Genomic DNA, 17,174 nt, shown 5'->3' with positions numbered 1-17,174 from the left:
AGTGGGAGATGATAGAGCTGAAGGATTTTCAACAATAGGAGATGGAGGTTAAGCTACAGTTTCACTCTTGCCTGATGTTGATGGAACACACGTTCACATCTTTGAAAGTTAGCATCTTGAAGGCTCATATGTAGGGGACTTACTGTAATTGAGAGGCCTCAAACTGGGGACCTACATGTTTGGCCTGCACATGTTTTAAAATATATTAATTCAGATATCAGGCTTTCAGAAGTTGAAGAATTTCAAATGGAAGTCTAGATTTAGGGCTTCTTTTTACAAATCAGAAGAATTGGCATTGTTGCCACATACTAAAGATCTAGTGGAGTCGAATAGGAGCTCTGCCCGCCCCCCCTTTTTTTTCTTTTTTAAAAATATAACCATTTTCTCTAGTTTTATCTGTACTTTTCATGCCTTTCACCAATGCTTTTTATTACACTTTTATTAATCATAATAATACCTACCTTAATGTGAGAAGTTGTCTAGGCCAAATATTTTTAAAGCTATTGTCACTATCCTCACTCCTTAATTTGCAGGTCTAATTTGCTAGTTTGTTAGAGAACCATGAGTTAAATTTTTTTCAATTGCATCATTATAAATCCATCACAGATAAGTATATCTGAATTCTGATTGTTATGAGTAACTTCCCAGAGGCTCTGCTGCTTGAAAGAGTTACACAAGTTCTTGTGGCTCTGCTAATAATGAACTCTTTCACCTTGAACTAACCACCTAAATGTATGGCTTTATAGTTTTTCTTACTTCTTAAGTGAGGAAGTTAGGAATAGATGATCCTTAGGGAAACAAAAGTAACCTTTTATGATTCTAAGTTCCATAAATATTCTATTAATTAAGTAGTGTGTATCATTTTGTTTTAAACTGCTTGATTTAGAATACCTGGCTCCCTAATAGTAAACATCAGGGGTCTTAAGAAATATAAATTCAGATGTGTTCATTTATTGTCCATGGGTTTATAAATTTTTGTTATATTCTTCTCATTTCTTATTTTTCCAGATTAAAGAGTCCTTTTTTAAAAAAATATTTTTACCTATCAAATCTGATTTCACATTGAATCTTATTTATCGTAAGTGAATCTTTCTCTCAGACTTATTCAGCTAAGTCTTGACTCCCTCTCTTCTCCCTTTCTTCCTCTTTCTGACATTTCTTTGGGGCTTTCATTTATTTTGCTTTTATTTTTCCTTAGTTTGAAGCTGCGTGGGCATTAACTAATATAGCATCTGGAACTTTTCTGCATACCAAAGTAGTGATTGAAACTGGGGCTGTTCCAATTTTTATCAAACTTCTTAATTCAGAGCATGAAGATGTTCAAGAACAGGTAAGTTTCTAACTTAAACTGTTTTATCTACTAGATTTTAATTTTCTGTTGGAAGTATCATTTGTGATTATGATTTAAAATTCATTTTTACCAAGTTGCCTGTGCATTACATTTGTGAGAATATAATAATTTCTGTTTAGTGTCAAATTGGAAGGAAGAATGAACTGTTTTAGGTATAGTCCTGGCTCCTTTGTACATAGATTTCAGCTATTGAGAATTACTATTCCCATTTATAGAAGAGCATACTGAGACCCAGAAAAGATAGTAATTTACCCAAAGTCACAGCGAAGGACTGAGCCAGGTTTTAAACCTGGCTGACTTTTAAACCAGTCTGACTCCTTGTTCTTTAGATTATTTTATTGTTTCTTTTTAATATGTCCTGTTTTTTTAATAAACCATTTTAGATTAGACTATATATAAATTATCATAGTTGTTGTAACAGGGAAAATTTAATCACATAAGATTTTTACCATCTAGAGAAAGTCAAATGTTTTGTTATTTTTGTTTTGATTCATGTTCATGCAAATTGATCCGTAGATCTCACTACCATTCCATTTGTTTATTTATATATATATTTTTTATAATTTTTCCCACTTGACAATAGTATTGAGAGCTTTTTCTTATGGCATTAATTATTCTTGAAGAACATTTTACTGATTATTCATTATCCATTCAGGTAGCTACCATAATTTATCTATTCCTCAGTAGTTGTACAATTATTTCTAGCTTATTGGTGTTAATATTGTGGTGAGCATCATTATATATCAATCTTGATAGTAATATGTCTTGACATTAATATATGCCTTGATTAGTTCATTAAGGAAAAATGATTATACTCAAAGAAAAGCTTTTAAAGTGCTATTACTATTTCAAAGTTGACTTCCAAAATGTTATAAAAATTGATATGCCACAAACAAAATACTTCCTAGGGTGCAAAATGTCATCATTTTAAAAACTTTTTCTTAAAAATCTGAAAAATAAACTTAGGTCTAGAGTAGATGTTAAAAATATTAGTGTAAATTTTAAATGTTAAAATATAATTTTCCCAGTTGAAAAATTAACATATCTACTTTTGTGCTTATATGAGAAACTTGAAATGAAAATATAATGATCATTTGCATTTGTGTAGTTTCTTATCTAATTGAAATTTAATACATGAATAATTTGATCTTTTACTGTCATTTATTTAACCTGGACTATCTCTAAGCTTATTTTTAAGCATTGATTCAAGACAGTGCTCACATTAGCTTTACCTTAGTTTACTATGCTTTATCTCTCCTTCCTTTTTTCTTTTACAAGTCAGTTCCTTCCCAGTGAGTGGATTCTTTGGCATAGTAGCAAACCTCTAGCATAGGTAATTATAAAATTACCTATGTAGATATACAGTTGACCCTTGAACAAAACAGGTTTGAATGCGTTGGTTCACTTACACACAGTTTTTTTTTTTGGTTTGCAATAAATACATACTGCAGTACTACACAATCTGAAGTTGGTTGAGTCTGCAAGTGATCTTGGGTAAGGAGGGCCAACTTTGAAGTTATACGTCGATTTTCTACTGTGCAGGGGTTGATGCCCCTCACTGCCAAATTGTTCAGAGGTCAACCATATTTTGTCTCTCCATGTAGATTCAAAGTAGACAAACTATCTCCTTCTTATAGAGAATAAACATTTCACTAGCATGTAAGAAAAAATTTTTAAATGCCCTGTATTTTAATTTGACTAAGAATATTATTAAAGATACTTTTGAAGTTTTCCTTTCTTGTCTACTAGCATGTTTTTTTTAACATCTTGAAAACTTAACCAGTTTTTTCCTTTTACAATAACATTTCATTCTTAAGAGAGAATCTTATTTAAGATATTGTTGTAAAAGAATATTTTTTATTATTTTTTGAAGGCTGTTTGGGCACTTGGTAATATTGCTGGTGACAATGCAGAATGCAGAGATTTTGTTTTGAATTGTGAAATACTTCCACCTCTTTTAGAGTAAGTACTTTAAGTTTATCACAATTAAATACTATTAACTTTTGGAAAAGCAGACTATTTTGTACACTATATTTCTACATACACATTTACTTCTTCAGTGATACTTTTAAATTTTGCTTATGTTTGGCCAAGCCTGAAATAGCTTGAAATTATATAAAACTAACAAAGAAAATTTCTGGTTGTATCATATCTGTCTTTTATGTTCCCTTAAGCCACACTTCACAGCATCCATTGCTTACTTGATGCCTACTGTGCTAAAACAATTATTCTAGAGAACAAGGATAAGTAGTAGTTTTTAATACACTAAAAATTTTAGTTACTAAAGCAGATAATATTGAGTGGATGAACAGATGATATGTTGAACTTGTCAGATTTTCATATTTGATTTTGAAATGTTCAGAGAACAGAGAAATTTTTTCAGAATTAGAATTTTACTTAAAATGATTCAGCTAGTGGTTCCTTTTTCTAATACTTTTTTTAAGAAAAGAAGCTCCCCATAATATAGGGTTCTTTACAGAAATGACATAAAATTATTTGAAAGATAGGTTTATTTATCCAAGTTGGTTATCATTTACTGAGAGAATTTTTATTTAGGCTAAATACCATTGGCAAATAGTGAAAAAGGAAAAAGTAATTGAGGAGATACTTTGAAAGGGAAAATTTTACCATTTCTGTGCCATTTGCCATTCTTTCCAAGCTTAGAAATTAGAATATGTTTTTAAATACAATTTTGTTTTGTTTTTAGATACAAACAGAAAGAATATGTTTTTAGATACAGTTTTGCAAAATATATTTTATTGTTTTAGAATGTGTAACTTTCCATGGACAAAATGGATTTCTCAGCATCATTTCACTCAACTCACACTGAGTACTTAACTATGTTCAGGCCACTGAACCACTTGTGATTTCATTTACTTTGGGCTTATTCAAAATAATATCTGAGCAGTTAGTCCAATTATAAAGGAAAATACTGATTTAGGGTTCAATATCAGAATTATTTTGATGTTCATACTGCTAAAAGTATCTCTTAAATTTTCAACTTAGGGTTTTTTTGGCCTGATTTTATGGTTTGTAGATTAACTGTGAGCACTTGGTTTCTCTTTTTACTTTGTCTCTAGGCCATATTCTTTGCTCTCTGTGTTTGGGTCATTTATTATTTGTTAATATTTAAAGTTGGTAATGGTTTGTGAAATGGTAAGTAAGCATTTCTTAGTTCTAATTACTCTAAATGTTCTACTGCTGCTAAGTTGCTTTAGTCGTGTCCAACTCTGTGCGACCCCATAGACGGCAGCCCACTAGGCTCCTCTGTCCCTGGGATTCTCCAGGCAAGAATACTGGAGTGGGTTGCCATTTCCTTCTCCAGTGCATGAGAGTGAAAAGTGAAAGTGAAGTCACTCAGTCGTGCCCAACTCTTAGCGATCTTTTAATTATGACAAAAGAAACCAAACTAAAAAACAAAGGTCTAATGAGAAACAAACAGTACCCAGCTATTGAATCATGGTTATAAACATAATAAATTTCAGAAAAAGAGTAGGTTTAGAAATTTTCAAAGTTTCATTAAAAAATTGAGAAAGACGACAAGAAGGAAGGTATGTCAAGATGTTCTCACCGTGGTTGATCAAAAGGAAAAATGGTATTAACTTTAAGAAGATTATGGATAATCTGTAGTTCACATTGCAGTTAAATTAACATTTAGCTAATGTGTTAAGTATGTATAAAATTTTTATCAATATAATACAGTTTTATCAGTTCTGCATTTTGATTCTCAGTAAATGTAAAGCTTTTACTATTATGGACTTTATATACTGATATGGTGATTTAGTCACCAAGTCGTGTCTGACTCTTGCAACCCTGTGGATAGTAGTCTGCCAGGCTCCTCTGTCCATGGGATTCTCCAGGCAAGAATACTGGAGTGGTTTGCCATTTCCTTCTCCAGTGGATCTTCTCAACCCAAGAATCGAACCCAGCTCTCTTGCCTTTCAGGCAGATTCTTTACTGACTGAGCTACGAGGGAAGATCCCAATATACTGATATAGCTTTGTTGTTTTAATTTAATGCAACTTTAATTTATAATACAGCAAATTTGGACAAGAAAAGATTTGTAATTTCTCATAATACTCCCATTAATACAAGGAGGATAATATGCATCACAGCTTGGCCAGGTACAGTCTTCATGCCAAATTTGGCCTGTCCTCTGTTTTTGAAAATTAAATTTTACTGGATCACATCAATTTGCTTACTTAATGTCTGTGGTTGCTTTCATGCTGTATCAGCAGAGTTCAGTGGCTGCAACAGAGGAAGGCCTGTGAAGCCAAAAGTATTTACTGAAAATAAATACTACTAAATAATACTAAAAATAAATAATACTTTGTCATTTCTTGATGTAGTAAGTCAGTATAACTAACTTATTTCTAAATGAATTATGGTTTTAGGAGGTTTCAAATACTCTTTATAGCAAAACTTTTAGAGCATATTTTTTGTGTGACAGAATATACGCAATAAAAAATTTACCATTTAAAAATGTACAATTTACTGCCACTCAGTATGTTCACAGTGTTTCTCAACCAGAACAACTATCTAGTTCTAGAACTTTCTGTCATCCCAAACAGAAGCCCCAATACCCTTTTTTCCAAGTACTTGGATACCTCTAATCTGTTTTCTGTCTCTCTGGATTTACCTATTCTGGATATTTTACATAAATGAAATCATACACTGTGTGACCTTTTGTGTCTGCTTCTTTCACTTAGCATATGGTTTTCAGGGTTCATTCATATCGTAGAATGTATCAGTACTTCATTCCTACAATTAAATAATATTCCATTATATGGATATACCACATTTTGTGGTACATTCATCACGTGATGGTCATTTGGGTTATTTCCACCTTTTGGTTACTGTATATATGTAGTACTCCTGTGAACATTTGTGTGCAGGTTTTTGTTTGAACACCAGCGTTTTCAATTCTTTTTAGGTATATACCTATCAGTGGAATTGCTGGGTAATGTGCTAATGCTGTCTTTACCTTTTATCGCCAGAATTTTTCCATAGTAGCTGCACCATTGTACTTCTACCAGCAATGTGTGAGAGTTCCAGTTTCTCACCAACAGTTGTCTGTTATTCTTTTTTTTTAATTGATTTATTTATTTTAATGGAGGCTAATTACTTTACAGTATTGTGGTGATTTTTGCCATACATTGACATGAATCAGCCATAGGTGTACATGTGTCCCCCCGACCCAAACCCCTCTCCCACCTCCCTCCCTATCCCATCCCTCTGGGTCGTCCCAGTGCACCAGCTTTCATTGCCCTGTTTCAGGTATTGAACTTGAACTGGTCATCTATTTCACATATGGTAATATACGTGTTTCAGTGCTTTTCTCTCAAATCATCCCACCCTTGCCCTCTCCCACAGAGGCCAAAAGTCTGTTCTTTATATTTGTGTCTCTTTTGCTGTCTCATGTATAGGGTCATTGTTACCATCTTTCTAAATTCCATATATATGCATTAATATACTATATTGATGTTTTTCTTTCTGGCTTACTTCACTGTGTATAATAGGCTCCAGTTTCATCCACCTCATTAGAACTGACTCAAATGTGTTCTTTTTAATAGCTGAGTAATATTCCATTGTGTATATGCACCACAACTTTCTTATCCATTTATCTGCCAATGGATATCTAGGTTGCTCCCACGTCCTGGCTATTATAAACAGAGCTGCAGTGAACATTGGGGTACACGTGTCTCTTTCAGTTCTGATTTCCTCAGTGTGTATGCCAAGCAGTGGGATTGCTGGGTCATGTGGCAGTTCTATTTCCAGTTTTTTAAGGAATCTTCACACTGTTCTCCATAGTGGCTGTACTAGTTTACATTTTCACCAACAGTCTAAGAGGGTTCCCTTTTCTCCATACCCTCTCCAGCATTTACTGTTTGTAGACTTTTTGATAGCAGCCATTCTGACCTGTGTCAGATGGGATCTCATTGTGGTTTTTATTTGCATTTCTCCGATAATGAGTGATGTTGAGCATCTTTTCATGTGTTTGTTAGCCATCTGTATGTCTTCTTTGGAGAAATGTCTGTTTAGTTATTTGGCCTGTTTTTTGATTGGATCATTTATTCTTCTGGTATTGAACTGCATGAGCTGCTTGTATATTTTTGCGATTAATTCTTTGTCAGTTGCTTCATTTGCTATTATTTTCTCCCCGTCTGAAAGCTGTCTTTCAGCTTGCTTATAGTTTCCTTTGTTGTGCAAAAGGTTTTAAATTTAATTTGGTCCCATTTGTTTATTTTTTCTTTTGTTTTTTTTGTTGTTGTTTTTTTTTTTTAGTTTTTTATTTTTTAAATTTTAAAATCTTTAATTCTTACATGCATTCCCAAACATGAACCCCCCTCCCACCTCCCTCCCCATAACATCTTTCTGGGTCCTCCCCATGCACCAGCCCCAAGCATGCTGCATCCTGCGTCAGACATAGACTTTATTTCCATTACTCTGGGAGGTGGGTCATAGAGGATCTTGCCATGATTTATGTCAGAGAGTGTTTTGCCTGTTTTCCTCTAGGAGTTTTATAGTTTCTGATCTTACATTTGGATCTTTAATCCATTTTGAGTTTATTTTTGTGTGTGATCTTAGAAAGTGTTCTAGTTTCATTCTTTTACAAGTGGTTGACCAGTTTTCCCAGCACCACTTGTTAAAGAGATTGTCTTTCTCTATTGTGTATTTTTGCTTCCTTTGTCAAAGATAAGGTGTCTGTGCTGCTGCTGCTGCTAAGTCGCTTCAGTTGTGTCCGACTCTGTGCAACTCCATAGACGGAAACCCACCAGGCTCCCCTGTCCCTGGGATTCTCCAGGCAATTACACTGGAGTGGGTTGCCATTTCCTTCTCCAGTGCATAAAAGTGAAAAGTGAAAGGAAAGTCACTCGGTCGTGTCTGACTCTTAGCGACTCCATGGACTGCAGCCTACCAGGCTCCTCCATCCATGGGATTTTCCAGGCAAGAGTACTGGAGTGGGGTGCCATTTCCTTCTCTGAAGGTGTCCATAGGTTTGTGGATTTATCTCTGGGCGTTCTGTCTTGTTCCATTGATCTATATTTCTGTCTTTGTGCCAGTACCAAACTCTCTTGATGACTGTAGCTTTGTAGTATAGTCTGAAGTCAGGCAGATTGATTCCTCCAGTTCCATTCTTCTTTCTCAAGATTGCTTTGGCTATTCAGGGTTTTCCTAAGTATTTTATTCTTTTCATTGGCAATGGTGAATGGGATTTTTTCCTTAATTTCTCTTTGTTTTCTCATTGTTAGTGTATAGGAATGCAAGGGATTTCTGTGTATTAATTTTACATCCTGTAGCTTTACTATATTCATTGATCAGCTCTAGTAATTTTCTTGTTGTGTCTTTAGGGTTTTCTGTGTAGAGGATCATGTCATAGGGAAACAGGAAGACTTTTACTTCTTTTCCCATCTGGATTCCTTTTTTTCTTTATCTTCTCTGATTGCTGTGGCTAAAACTTCCAAAGCTATATTGAATAGTAATGGTGAGAGTGGGCACCCTTATCTTATTCCTGACTTTAGGGGAAATGCTTTCAATTATTTGCCATTGAGGATAATGTTTGCTGTGGATTTATCCTATACGGCTTTTATTATTTTGAGGTATGTTCCTTCTATGCCTGCTTTCTGGAGAGTTTTTATCATAAATGGATTGTTGGATTTTGTCAAAGGCTTTCTCTGCATCTATTGAGATAATCATATGGCTTTTCTTTCAATTTGTTAATGTGATGTATCACATTGATTTGCAAATATTGAAGAGTCCTTGCATCCCTAGGATAAAGCCCACTTGGTCATGATTTGTGATCTTTTTAATATGTTGTTGGATTCTGCTTGCTAGAATTTTCTTGAGTTTTGCATCTATGTTCATCAGTGATATTGGCCTGTAGTTTTCTTTTTTTGTGTGGCATCTTTGTCTTGTTTTGGTATTAGGGTGATGGTGGCCTCATAGAATGAGTTTGGGAGTTTACCTTTGCCACTTTCTGGAACAGTTTGAGTAGGATAGGTGGTCGTGCTTCTCTAAATTTTTGGTTGAATTCACCTGTGAAGCCATCTGGTCCTGGACTTTTGTTTGTTGGCAGATATTTGATTACAGTTTAGATTTCCATGCTTGTGATGGGTCTGTTAAGATTTTCTGTTTCTCCCTGGCTCAGTTTTGGAAAGTTATATTTTTCTAAGAATTTACCTGTTTCTTCCAAGTTGTCCATTTTATTGGCATATAGTTGCTGATAGTAGTCTCTTATGATCCTTTGTATTTCTATGTTGTCTGTTGTTATTTCTCCATTTTCATTTCTAATTTTATTGATTGGATTCTTCTCCCTTTTTTTCTTGATGAGTCTGGCTAATGGTTTGTCTATTTTATTCATCTACTCAAAGACCCACTTTTTAGTTTTGTTGATTTTTGCTATATCTCCTTTGTTTCTTTTCCATATATTTCTGCTCTGATTTTTGTGATTTCTTTCCTTCTGCTAACTTTGGGGTCCTTCGTTTCTTCTTTTTCTAGTTACTTTAGGTGAAAAGTTAGGTTGTTATTTGATTTTTCTCTTTTTTCTTGAGGTAGCTTGTATTGCTATGAACCTTCCCCTTAGCACTGCTTTCACTGAATCCCAGAGGTTTGGGATTGTCGTGTTTTCATTTTCATTCGTTTCTATGAATATTTTGATTTCCTTTTTGATTTCTTCTGTGGTCTGTTGTTTATTCAGAAGCATATTGTTTAGCCTCCATATGTTTGTATTTTTAATAGTTTTTTTTTCCTGTAGTTGACAGCTAATCTTACTGCATTGTGATCAGAAAAGATGCTTGAAATGATTTCAGTTTTTTTGAATTTACCAAGACTAGATTTATGGCCCAGGATGTGATCTATCCTGGACAATGTTCTGTGTGCACTTGAGAAAAAGGTGAAATTCATTGTTTTAGGGTGAAATGTCCTATAGATATCAATTAGGTCTAACTGGTCCATTGTATCATTTAAAACTTGTGCTTCCTTGCTAATTTTCTGTTTGGTTGATCTATCCATAGGTATGAGTAGGGTATTAAAGTCTCCCACTATTATTGGGTTACTGTTAATTTCCTCTTTCATACTTGTTAGCATTTGCCTTATGTGTTGAGGTGCTCCTATGTTGGGTGCATATATATTTACTATTGTTACATCTTCTTGGATTGATCCTTTGATCATTATGTAGTGTCCTTCTTTGTCTCTTTTCATGGTCTTTATTTCAAAGTCTGTTTTATCTGATATGAGTATTGCTTCTCCTGCTTTCTTTTGGTCTCCATTTGCATGGAATATCTTTTCCCAGCCCTTCACTTTCAGTCTGTATGTGACCCTTGGTTTGAGGTGGGTTTCTTATAGACAGCATTTATAGTGGTCTTGTTTTTATATCCATTCAGCCAGTCTTTGTCTTTTGGTTGGGGCATTCAACCCATTTACATTTAAGGTAATTATTGATAAGTATGATCCTGTTGCCATTTTGTTGTTTTGGGTTTGATTTTATAAACCTTTTCTGTGTTTCCTGTGTAGAGAAGATCCTTTAGCATTTGTTGAAGAATTGGTTTGGTGGTGCTGAATTCTCTTCAGATTTTGCTTGCCTGTAAAGCTTTTGATTTCTCCTTCATCTCTGAATGAGATCCTTGCTGGGTACAGTAATCTGGCTTTTTCTCTTTCATCACTGGTTCATTACTTTCATCACTTTCAGTATGTCCTGCCATTCCCTTCTGGCCTGAAGAGTTTCTGTTGAAGGATCAGCTGTTATCCTTATGGGGATCCCCTTGTGGGTTACTAGTTGCTTTTCCCTTGCTGCTTTTAATAGTTTTATTGTTTGTGTTTGATCTTCCTTAGTTTAATTAATATGAGTCTTGGGATGTTTCACCTTGGGTTTATCCTGTTTGGGACTCTCTGGCTTTCTTGGACTTGGGTGCCTATTTCCTTCTCTATTTTAGGGAAGTTTTCAACTATTATCTCCTGAAGTATTTTCTCATGCCCTTTCTTTTTGTCTTCGTCTTCTGGGATACCTGTGATTTGAATGCTGGTGCGTTTACCATTGTTCCAGAGGTCTCTGAGGTTGTCCTCATTTCTTTTAATTCTTTTTGCGTTTTTCCTCGCTGCTTCATTTTTCCACAATTCTGTCTTTCACCTCACTTCTCTCTTCTGCCTTAGTTATTCTACTGTTGGTTCCCTCCAGGGTGCTTTTGGCCTCAGTATTACGTTATTCGTTATTGATTGGCTCTTCTTCATTTCTTCTAGGTCCCTGTTAAACATTTCTTGCATCTTCTCAGTCCTTGTCTGTAGTCTGTGTATCTGTAACTCCATTTTGTTTTCAAGATTTTGGATCATCTTCAATATCATTTATTCTGAATTATTTTTCAGGTAGACTCCTTGTCTCCTCCTCTTTTGTTTAGTTTGGTGGGTATTTATCATGTTCCTTTACCTGCTGAATATTTATCTGTCTTTTCATTTTGTTTAGATTGCTGTGTTTGAGGTGCCCTTTCTGTAGGCTAGAAGTTCATAGTTCCTCTTTATTGTGGAGTCTGCTTCCTGTGGGTGGGGTTGGACTAGTGGCTTGTCAAGGTTTCCTGCTTGGGGGGAGCTTGTATCTGTGTTCTGGTGGGTGGACCTGAATCTGTTCTCTCTGGAGTGCAATGAAATGCCCAGTAGTGAGTGTTGGGGTGTCTATGGGTTTGGCATGGCTTTGGGCAGCCTGTTTTTTAATGCTCAGGGCTTTGTTCCTGCTTTGCTGGAGAATTATCATTGTATGTCTTGCCGTGGAACTTGTTGACTCTTGGGTGGAACTTGGTTTCAGTGTAGGTATGGAGACTTTTGGGTGAGCTGTTGTCTGTAACTGTTCCCTGGAATCAGGAGTTCTCTAATGTTCTGAAGTTTTAGAGTTAAGCCTCCTGCCTCTGGCTTTCAGTCCTTCTCTTACAGTAGCCTCAAGACTTCTCCATCCATAAAGCACAGATGATAAAACATCTAGGTTAATGGTGAAACAATTCTCCTCAGCAAGGGACACCTAAAGAGATTCAGAGTTACATAGAGAAGAGAAGAAGTAGGAGGGAGAGGTGACCAGGAAAAGAAGAGGGAGAGTCAAAAAGGAAGTGAGCAATCTAGCCAGTAATCAATTCCCTAAGTGCTCTCCACAATCCAGAACACCCAGAGAGATTCACAGAGTTACACAGAGAAGAGAAGAGGGAGGGAGATAGAGGTGACCAGGAGGAGAAGACGGGGAGTCAAAATGAGAGAAACCAGTCTAGCCAGTAATCAGTTCCCTAAGTGCTCTCCACAATCCAGAACACCCAGAGAGATTCACAGAGTTACATAGAGAAGAGAAGAGGGAGGGAGATAGAGGTGACCAGGAGGAGAAGACGGGGAGTCAAAATGAGAGAAACCAGTCTAGCCAGTAATCAGTTCCCTAAGTGTTCTCCACAGCCCAGAACACCCAGAGAGATTCACAGAGTTAAGTAGAGAAGAGGAGAGGGAGTAAGGAGATTGAGGTGACCTGGGAGAGAAAAGGGAGAGAGAGCAGTCAAGCCAGTAATTACATCCCTAAGTGAAAATGGATATTGAAGATTAGATTCTTAGATGTACAAAATTGATTAACAAATACCAAAATGCAAAGAATAAAAATCTAGAATAGAGGTTAGACTCTCAAAAATACAATATAAAAATTACAAAACAAAATCAATCACAAAAATTTTAAAAGAAATATATATATGAAATTTGCTTAAAAAATAGGGTCTTTTTTTTTGCAAGGTAATAGTAGGTTATCAAAGTGAAAGTTAAAGGCATAATAAAGAACTTGAAAAAAATTTAAAAGTGATAATAGTAAAAATATACCTAGGAATTTCTCTGGAGCTGTTGTGGGCAGTGTGGGTCAGTTCAGTTTCAGATAGTTCCTTGTTCCAGCTTTTACTCAAGGTCAACTTATGGTCTATAGGCCCCCTCCAATGCAGTTAATGTTAACTACAGGGTTTTAATCTGTTGTACCTCTCACTTCCAGAGCGGTTCCCTCTTTGTTTATTTTGGCTTCCTTTATTTGCAAGTCTCTTTAGTGTCTAATTTTTGCCCTAACACAAGGGGGCAAAGGTGGTTACTTATTTAGGCTCACTTGTTCAGTTGTGGGGAGGGAGGGACACTGCAAACAAATATCTGGTGTCGGGGGAGTGGTCGCAGCATATGGACCACACTGAGCTTGCCACAACCCAAAGCAGCATGTGCTTCCTGGGTCTACACTGCTTAGGCTCCAGGGCACTCTGCAAGGTCACTGTCCCAAGTGGACCCTGTGTTTCATGCACTTCCCGGGTCTAAACCACGCAGGTTCTTGGGTACTCCACAAGGGCACAGACCCAGTTTGGCATGCATTTGTGCCCTTCCCAGGTCCAAGCAGCTCAGGTGACCAGGTGCTTGGCGAGCACACCGTCCCAGATGGGCCGTGCGTGCGTCTGAATCACCTCCCTGGTCCCGGGCGCTTGGTTTCCCAGGTGCACTGCAATGGCACCGTTTCAGGTGGTCTGTGTGTTTCCTCTGGGGAGTTGATCTCAGGCTGCGATCCTCCTGGTGGATGTCAACCACCCAGGATCCCAGGAAGACGTGGTTAGCAACTGGGTGCCCGCTCAGTTTGGTGGAAGATGCTGAAATGTTGATCTCTGGGGCCGCCCTTGCCTTCTGGCTGCCTCTCTACCTCCAGGCTGGGTAGGGGTGAGGAGGGGCCTATTCGCAGCTGTCTAGGACATAGGCCTTAGAGCCCCTCTTGGGAAAGTTCTTTTTTTTTTTTTTGTCTCTCTGGAGATCCCACAGTTTTGGTTGCTATCTCATGTTAGATCCTTTATATTGTCCTCAGGGCATTTAGGCCCTGTCTGATGATACAACCCAGCCTCAGCAAGCCCCTGGGCTACTTCTCCACTGGCAGTGGTGGTTAGGCACATAATGTGTGGTTTTTGGTTTTTGTCCTCCCGGTTATATTGCCCTCTGAGATTCCAAAACTCCCCACAGACCTGCCTCTGAGAGGGTTTCTACTGTGGAAACTTCTCCTCGTTCACAACTCCCTCCCCAGGACAGATATCCATCCCTAAATCTTCTTTTTTTTCCTTTTATGTTTTGTCCTACCTCCTTTCAAAGAGAATGGGTTGCCTTTCTGGGTGTCTCGTGTCCTCTGCCAGCATTCAGAAATTGTTTTGTGGAAGTTGCGCAACATTCAAAGGATCTTTTGAGGAATTTATGGGGGAGAAAGTGGTCTTCCCGTCCTATTCCTCTGCCATCTTCTGTTGTCCGTTATTCTGATTAAAGCCATCCTAGTGGGTATGAGGGGAGAAGGCAATGGCACCCCACTCCAGTATTCTTGCCTGGAAAATCCCATGGATGGAGGAGACTAGTAGGCTGCAGTCCATGGGGTCGCGAAGAGTTGGACACGACTGAGCAACTTCACCTTCACTTTTCACTTTCATGCATTGGAGAAGGAAATGGCAACCCACTCCAGTGTTCTTGCCTGGAGAATCCCAGGGACAGGGGAGCCTGGTGGGACAGGGTCACACAGAGTTGGACACGACTGAAGTGACTTATCAGTAGCAGCAGTGGGTATGAGGTGGTATTTAATTTTGCTTTGATTTACATTTCCTAATGACATTGCATATCTTTTCATACATTTGTTTGCTATTTGTGTATCTTCTTTAGAGAAATACCTAAGTCCTTTGCATATTTTTAAATTCAATTGTCATTTTGTTGTTGAGTTGTAAGAATGTGTTCTGGATAGATTCTTATCAGATAGATGATTTTAGAATATCTTTTGCATTCTGTGGGTTTTCTTTTCACTCTCTTGATAATTTCTTTCACATAATTTCTGATTTTGATGAAGTCCAGTAGTATCTATTTTTTCTTTTATTACTTATGTTTTCAGTGTCATACGTAAAAAACTGTTGCCAAATTTAAGGTCATGAAACACTGTGTTTTCTTCTAAGAGTTTTACCTCTTACATTTGCATTTTTGGTCCATCTTGAGCTAATTTTTTTGTGTGACTTGAGATACATGTGGACATCCACTTGTTCCAACATGGTTGCTTAAAGAGACTCTTCTCTCCTTGTTGAATGATCTTGATACCTTTGGTGAAAAGGCATTGACCATCCATATGTGAGTTGAATCTACAGGCAGATTCTTTACCCAGTGAGCCACCATAATGTTGCATAAAAGTGGCGACATTATGTTTTTTATCACTCATTCACCATTGAAAATAATGTTAGCTGTGGGTTTTCATAAATATCATTTACTTATTGAGATGGTTTCCTTGTCTTAGGTTATTGAGTGTTTTTATCATGAAGAGGTGTTGGGATCTGTTAAATGTTAAATGTTAAATGCTTGTTCTGCATCAGTTGACATGATCACGTTTTGTTTTGTTTTCCTTTATGCTGTTGATGTGGTGAATGTATTGTTTGGTCTTTGTTTATTGAACCATCTTTGCATTCCTAGGATAAATCTCAGTAGGTCATAGTATATAATAGTATATAATTATAGTATAATAGTATATAATTCTTCTAATATTTTCCTGGATTCAGTTTCCTAGAATTGTGTTGAAGATTTTTTTGTATCTGTTAGTAACACACACACACACACACACACACACACTCTTGTCATGTCGGCTTTGGTATCAGGGTAATGCTGGCATCATAAAATAAGGTAGGAATGTTCTCTTTTATTTCCTAGAAGAGTTTGAGAAGGATTTAATTCTTCTATAATGTTTAGTAGAATTTACCAGTGAAATTGTTTCGTGTTTGACTTTTCTTTATTAGGAGGGTTTTGATTACTCATTATCTTTAATTGTTATATATCTATTTAGATTTTCTGTTTCTTCTTGAATCAGTTTGGTAGTTTATGTGTTTCTGAGAAATTGTTCATATCCTTTGCATTATCCAATTTGTTGGCTTATAGTTCATAGTATTCTCTTGTAATTACTTATGTTTCTGAAAGGTAAGTAGTAATATCCCTAACTCTCATTCCTGATTTAAGTCTTTTATTCTTTGTCAGTCTGGGTAAATGTTTATTTTGTTGATTTTTCTTTCAAAGTGTCAACTCTTGATGGAGTTCATTTTCTCTAGTGTTTTTCTCTTCTCTGTTTCATTTATCTCTGCTCTTTATTATTGCCTTTTTTCTTCTAGCTTGGGGTTTAGTTTGCTGCAGATTTTTTAGTTTCTTAATTAAGATGAAGGTTTATGTTATTTATTTGATATCTTGTTTAATGTAGGTGTTTTCAGTTATAATTCTCTCTGTGAGCTTTCAGTGAATTCTGTAAGTTTTAGTATGTTGGGTTTTCATTTTCAGTTATTCTGAAATATTTCCTCATTTCCTGGTGACTTTTTTTGACTAATTGGTTGTCTAAGATTATGTTACTTAATTTCCACATATTTGTGAATTTTCCAGTTTTTCATCTTTTAGTGATTTTTAGCTTCATTCCATTGTTCTCTGTATGATTTCAATCTTTAAAAATATATAGGATTTATCTTGTGGTCTAATATATGGTATATCCTGGAGAATATCCCATGTGCACTTGAAAAGAATGTATGCTCTCCTGTTAATGAGAAGAGTGTTGTATGTGCTGTGCTTGGTCGTGTCCAACTCATTGTGTCCCCATAGACTGTTAGGTGTCTTACTATTAGTTGATGTATAGTGTTGATGAAGTCCACTATTTTCTTATTGATCTTCTGTTTAAGTGTTCTAGCTATTACTGAAAACTATATTAAGGCCTTTATGATGGTACAGCTGTCTATTTCTCTCTTCAATTCTGTCAGTTTTTGCTTTGTACAATTTGCTTTGTTGCTAAATGTTAAAACTTCATGATGGATTGTCA

The 17,174-nt window shown here is 36.3% G+C and overlaps 1 protein-coding gene across 1 annotated transcript in view; it reads left to right on the top strand.

The window, feature by feature from the left end:
- KPNA5 (karyopherin subunit alpha 5) overlaps positions 1-17,174 on the top strand; it is a 49,237-nt gene that overhangs the window by 14,272 nt on the left and 17,791 nt on the right. The window contains exons 6-7 of the mRNA XM_069599185.1: positions 1,199-1,330; positions 3,225-3,313. Coding sequence (XP_069455286.1) covers positions 1,199-1,330; positions 3,225-3,313 — 221 coding nt within the window. The remainder of the gene's footprint in view (positions 1-1,198; positions 1,331-3,224; positions 3,314-17,174) is intronic.

Source organism: Ovis canadensis, chromosome 8 (assembly GCF_042477335.2).
Source record: "Ovis canadensis isolate MfBH-ARS-UI-01 breed Bighorn chromosome 8, ARS-UI_OviCan_v2, whole genome shotgun sequence".
In the NCBI taxonomy this organism is placed as follows: Eukaryota; Metazoa; Chordata; class Mammalia; order Artiodactyla; family Bovidae; genus Ovis; species Ovis canadensis.
Note: the sequence above shows the minus strand (reverse complement) of the source record. Positions and strands in the feature narration are given on the sequence as shown.